The 6,701-nt window shown below is 34.5% G+C and overlaps 1 protein-coding gene across 1 annotated transcript; it reads right to left on the bottom strand.

Annotated features, from left to right (window-relative positions):
* Positions 1 to 490: 490 nt before the first annotated feature.
* Positions 491 to 4,962, bottom strand: LOC147480423 (sphinganine C4-monooxygenase 1-like). The gene is made up of 2 exons (XM_086575504.1): positions 4,339 to 4,962; positions 491 to 1,202 (listed from the first exon to the last, which is right to left on the bottom strand). Exons 1-2 carry the CDS (start codon positions 4,558 to 4,560, stop codon positions 648 to 650), a joined length of 777 nt encoding a protein of 258 aa, XP_086431630.1. The 5' UTR covers positions 4,561 to 4,962; the 3' UTR covers positions 491 to 647.
* Between the last annotated feature and the right edge of the window lie 1,739 nt (positions 4,963 to 6,701).

Genomic DNA, 6,701 nt, shown 5'->3' with positions numbered 1-6,701 from the left:
ACTTTCTACAGTTGTTCTTGCATATGGCTGAGACTCATTTTCTGATTACAATTCAGAGTAACATAGTCATAAAGAGTTAAACGTAAAACAAGGGGCGCAATTGTACTGGAGAACGAGATATCTGAAAAGTGTGAACCACGGACAGAAATAACTGTCAACTTTTTAAAACTTCAAGAGAATTGAAGCAGAATCAACAAAATGTAATCAAACCCTTTCCAATAATGTATGTCGATGGGAGTACATGACAGGAAAAGAGACTGATGTGTGAGCAATTAACACTTCAATCCATATTCAGGTGGGAGTACATGACAGGAAAAGAGAGTGATGTGTGAGCAATTAACACTTCAATCCATATTCAGGTAATCCTACTCGTATCTCAGAGACTCAGAGAGATCCCCAAGAAATCATTTCCGTGATGACCATGGATTCCGGTTTGCATGCACCAACAATGCCTCTTCATTTACTCATTTTCAATAAAATACAAACCAGGGAAAAAAATGCGAGATTTTATTTCCCTTAAAAAGAAAAGATCAAAGTCTGTACACAAATAATTATGCAGTTTGGTATATAAACAAATCATTATCCTAAAAGATCAGACATAGTGGTACAGACTACAGGTAACGAACACCATTAAAAAACAAAGCTTATCATTCTTCCTTGGATTCCTTTGTAGGCCTCGCTTCAAAACCGCCATCCAGTCTCTTTTCAAGTGAATAAGGCATGTGTGTTCCAAGGATTCTATCCCAAATATCGAAAAAGGGCTGAGAGAAATTATACTTGGTGCCATATAGCTGATGATGGATATCATGATAGGCAGTATTGTTTCTAAACAGTACATGAAACAGATTTCCAGGAAGCCATAGCCCACAGTGGTCATCGACTGTTTTGATAGTAGCGAAAGAGAAGAAGAAGATGGAGGCACGAGGCGACATACCAGAGAGGAGGAAAGATAAGGCCCCACCAATAGTATCCAAAAGAAGTCCCTCCAAAGGATGGTTGTACAGAGCTCCAAAGGCATAGGGAACAACAAGTCGGTGGTGCTGAGAATGGATATGCCGATACAAGAACTTGTTGTGATGCATATACCTATGCATAAAATATTGCCATGTATCGAGAACAAACATTGCAATAATGAATTGCCTCACAAGTACGAGGGCAGAACGTTGCATAACATTCTCCGACCCACTATCATCTCCTGTGACCTATATGAATAGCAGAGACACGTATTAAAACCAATGGAAATCATATCCAGCCAAACCCCACACAGATAATCACACCATACAGAACAGTACATATTTAATTATGGATCCTCGCTAGGAACTCTGCTAGAACACCTTTCAATATAGGGCAGAGCTATCTACTATTTCGTTCACTAAAAATTGATAACTTTCTCTCATTCAGCTACTAACAGATCGTAGCAATAAAACTATTTACAACAAAATAAAAGGTGAACAAGGAAAAGTGAATACACTGACAGTTGCAGGAAATATTATGACATATATACAGTCATATCTGATATCCCTAGTCGCCCACACCTTCCAAAAATTCCAAAATTCACACTCTATAAGGTATCTACTATCTCCTACAAGTAATTTTAGTGTTGTCTACAATTCATGTTACAATATGGGTCCAAAGCTAAGGGGTCTTCTAGCAGACCTTTCAACACAATCAATTTATAGTAACGCAGTGCTATGTACTATTTAGTCCACTGCAAACTTGACAATTTTTCCTCACTACACTTGTAAAGGCTATAAACAATCAAACCTTGTGGATTTGAATAACAGGTGAATAGGGAAAATTGAATAACACTGACACAGCAACAGGAAATAGGATGTTTAGTGATATAAGCCCAGATGCCCACACCTCAAAATTCAATATGTACACACTCAATGAAGAATCAACTATCTCCTACAAATAATTCAGTGTCCTACGCAATTACTCATGCATGATCTACTATATCATCCAAAAACAGCAGCATCGAATGGATCCCTTATTTTTTTAAGTGCCTACCAAAACAGGCAATGTTCTACTAACAAATATGCCAGCATAAAACAGGTAATGTTCTACTAATAAATATGCCAGCATAACATAAGTATCCAATATGCACACACTCAATATAGTATCAACTATCTACTACAAATAATTCAGTGTTCTATGCAGTAACTCAAGCATGATCTACTATATCATCCAAAAAGAGTAGCATAGTATGGATCCCTTATTTTTAAGTTCCTAACAAAACAGGCAATGTTCTACCAACAAATATGCCAGTATAAAACAGGCAATGATTTACTAACAAATATGCCAGCATAACATATGTATTCAATATGCACATACTCAATATAGCATCATCTACTACAAATAATTCAGTGTTCTATGCAGTAACTCAAGTATGGTCTACCATATCATCCAAAAAGAGGAGCGTAGTATGGATCCCTTATTCTTAAGTTCCTAACGAAACATGCAATGTTCTACTAACAAATATGCCAGTATAACATAAGTACTGAAAACACTACGTTTGGGTTCAAGCAGTCTTCAACTGTTCATAGCACCGCAAGGTTTTGTTCAATCTGCCAATCTTTGAGATATCAGCACTCAAAATATCATTGATATTTGACTGTCATAATACCATTGGAAACAATTTTTCCATTTTTGAAATATGTCATCTGTTAACACAGTCGTAGATATTTTGGCAATAGGTGCTGAGATTCCAGGGATAGCCACTTTGAGCATATTGAGGTTTTGACCTTTGGATTCAAGTATGTCCACGAGAACCAAGAGGATAATTGCAGTTGTCATCATCCTTATAGATTAAATGTCGGAGATCTGGGAAAAACTTGAGACCGCTTTGTGCCCATAGGAAAAGTGGGTGTTTGGGGTACTTTTTGGAAGATGGTATTTGTGTATCCTTTGGGCATATCGTGTAACTTTTCTCTTCTCATTGATCAATGGAATGCAGCAAGAGACACAAGTTCCAGCGACCCTAGTGCAACAAATCGGCTCCATCGTCGACTCAGATTTCCATCCCACAGAGCACCCCATAACAAGAAAGTAAATGAACATGAAAGCAGTATCTTTATATAAATCAAGGTCATGTTCCACGGCATGAAGCCACCAGTCCTCACCAAAGTCGCCAATTTATCATTGAAGATTGGAGCTTAAAGGGTTCTGTTTTTCCTCTCTAGGAATTTCTCAAACACTTGAGTCGTATGTGAAATCCAGGTTCAAGAGATCAACAAAATTTGGTTCCATTTTTATGGTGTGAGACACTCCTAATCACCAACTTGTTCCTTATTTACCTATGTAACAAGGACACATAATATTCTCAAAAATATCCGTGCCCAACACACGGACACGATATGCATACGATTTTTAAACCCTACACAATAAGAACATGATTTATTAACATAGTTACAACTCCATGGGTCCATGATATGCCACTTCCATAGTAATTTATTTGTCAAGAGGCGTTTTGTAAGGTCTTGCGGCCAAGAATTAGATGTGCAGCTAAAGAATAGTAAGAATTTCCATTTTAAGTAGATGTGTCCCCATGTCCTACAGCAGGTCGCCGTGTCAATCACCAACACACGTACCGTGTCAATGTGACTTGGCTATTCACCTATAAAACTCTTACAGTCTCATATGGTATTGAGCATTCTATTCTGTCTGAGATGATTCTCTTTGGTCCCCCTTAAAGTAAACAAGTTGCGGAAGGACCTGGACAAAAACCGAAGTGGCTGTCCTTTACATTCTTCAAAATCAATAGATACCTAATAATGCTATCCCCAAATACGATAAGAGCCTAAACTATTGTTCCTTTAAGTAACAATCTGCATCATCATCGAAAAACAACAAAACAGTGAAAAATAAAAAAGAAAATCTGAGCCCTTCTGCAACATAGAGAACTAATATTGGGCTCACTTCGCCACACTGAGTGCTTTGGTGTATGCTTAAAGCTTTACACAATATGTAAATCCACTTACAGTTTGACACAAAGTAAGACCTCCCCATCCAATTTGAGCATTCACAAAGAAATTTAAAATAAAAAAGTTCAAAAATCTTCTGCCCATTTACACGTTTAAGCATAGTTAACAGTGTTCGTGAAATTATCCTCCACACGCAAGTAATATTACTCAATCCATTCTACCCAACTTAAAATCAGATTGGGGGTTCTATTTCTTTCCCTCTATTATCTCTGTGTGGCAAGTGGAGTGTTAACCTTACTTCACATCACTAAACACTCTCTTAGGGACATAACTGAAGTACAAATCTAGCATATAAATTCACAGATCGAAAAAACTAATAACTAGAAACACATATAACACTTATAGAGCTACTCACAGTGAATAAGAAGATTGCAACCACAGCTTGAATCATCTGTTGAAGAATAACACCTTTAACAACAGTCCCTTTAGAAACCAAGTTCTTAGTATCTTCATCTACCCTTGAGTGCAATCGATAATTATCAAAAGAACCCAACATTACATAAATACCAGAATATCCCCAATACACCAAAATTGGCATAATAGTCCCCAACAACTCATCTGATAAAGGTATCTCCATTTAACTCAGAATACCAAAAAACTCGTAAAAAATCAACAATTTTTCACAAACAAGCTTAACAAAACCTAAACGCCCATTTATTTTGAGTGCAATTCAACACCCTTAAAGCTTAATTAACCTTTAAAATGAGTTCAAATGCATAAAAATCAAATCTTTATTAACTAAACTACAAAATTCACAAAATTGTGAACAGATTTAGAGATGGGAGAGTAAAGGGTGTTTATAAAGTGATTCGATTTTGGGTTGCGATGAAGAATGAGGAAACCCCTAATTTGAAAGGTCAACCAAGAAAAATTAAATTTGAGTTAGGGTTTCAAGGAAGGTTCTTTTTTTGTAATAATCGAGTGACCGTTATGATTGAAAAAAAGTTGTTACTCACATGTGACCTTTTTTGGAAGCACACGTGGATGGTTGTAAAGTTAAGTAAGACAGCAGAGCAGGTGTGATGGACGGTGGATCTTATATTAGCTAGACTAGATTTTGGAACTGTGCATACGCCCGGGATCTATTAAATATTTTGTGTATTGAAAAGGCTTTACAAAATGTCTCACACAAATTTTCGAATCAGAATATATTTTTATTGAAAATAAATCGAAATACGTTAATGACCAGCGATTATGGTGCATAGGTACTTGGAAATTAAGAGATCAAATTGAGATAACCTCTTCACTTTTTGTGGTTTAGGATATTAATCGTAATTTTCAAATAGAATTATCTTAAATTCGATCTAGCTTATATAATAATTTTCTTAGATTTATGGTGATTTAGCAGCAAATTTTCGAATCAGAATATATTTTTATTTAAAATAAACCGAAATACGTTAAGGAACAGCGATTATGGTGCATAAGTACTTAGAAACTAAGGGATCAAATTAAGATAGCCTATTCACTTTGTGGTTTAGAATATTAATCCAAAATTTTTAAATAGAATTATCTTAAACTCGATCTAGCTTATATAATAGTTTTCTTAGATTTATGGTGATTTAACGGCAAATTTTCGAATCAAAATATATTTTTATTGAAAATAAACCGAAATACGTTAAGGAACAGCGAATATGGTGCATAAGTACTTGGAAACTAAGAGATCAAATTAAGATAGCCTATTCACTTTGTGGTTTAGAATATTAGTCCAAAATTTTCAAATAGAATTATCTTAAACTTGATCTAACTTGTATAATAGTTTTATTAGATTTATGGTGATTTAGCGGCAAATTTTCGAATCAGAATATATTTTTATTGAAAATAAACCGAAATACATTAATGAGCAACGATTATGGTGCATAAGTACTTAGAAACAAAGGGATCAAATTGAGATAGCCTCTTCACTTTGTGGTTTATAATATTAATCCGTAATTTTCAAATGGAATTATCTTAAACTCGATCTAGCTTGTATAATAGTTTAATTAGATTTATGGTGATTTAGCTGTAAATCATCACCGTTCAGCTTACGTACTAATGCGTACAAATCACTAACACAGATTGATTGTTTCCATATCCTAAAAGAATACACTACTCCCACTTGAAAAGATTTATTACATGAACGTGTCCTACAAACGGGTGTCATTATATTAAATTATTCTAAAAATATTAGCAACTATGCATAGCTATGAGATATGAAAATTATATTAATTACTCAATTAAATTTCTTGCACCACTCTCTATAAAAAGGAAGCATCAAACCTTGATAAAACTCATCGACTTCTTTTTATTGTTAGGTTTAATAATAGAAGTTTGATTGAAATTTTGTCAGAATGTCCAATGTGGCGAAAATAATATTGAAGCTACTTGAATAGCAAGACATTCCCAATCACAATAAAATAATTGTAATAAATACTACTTAAAATGCAAAAATATATTTGTCGAGACATTTATTCTCCTTACATATAATACAAATATATTTTAGGGTTATTAGTTCAATGCATTTGCATCAAGTTTATGATTTTCCATTAATTATATATTATTTGAGGTTGGTTTAATGTAGTACGTTGCATCCAATTTCCAATTTATTATTAATTATTATTTGATGTTAGTTCAATGCAGTTGCATCAAGTTTCCGATTTCCCATTAATTATTATTTGAGGTTAGTTCAGTGCAATTGTATCCACTTTATGATTTCCCGTTAGTTATTCATTAAGGTTAATT

The sequence above is a fragment of the Coptis chinensis genome, chromosome 8 (assembly GCF_015680905.1).
Source record: "Coptis chinensis isolate HL-2020 chromosome 8, ASM1568090v1, whole genome shotgun sequence".
NCBI lineage: Eukaryota > Viridiplantae > Streptophyta > Magnoliopsida > Ranunculales > Ranunculaceae > Coptis > Coptis chinensis.
Note: the sequence above shows the minus strand (reverse complement) of the source record. Positions and strands in the feature narration are given on the sequence as shown.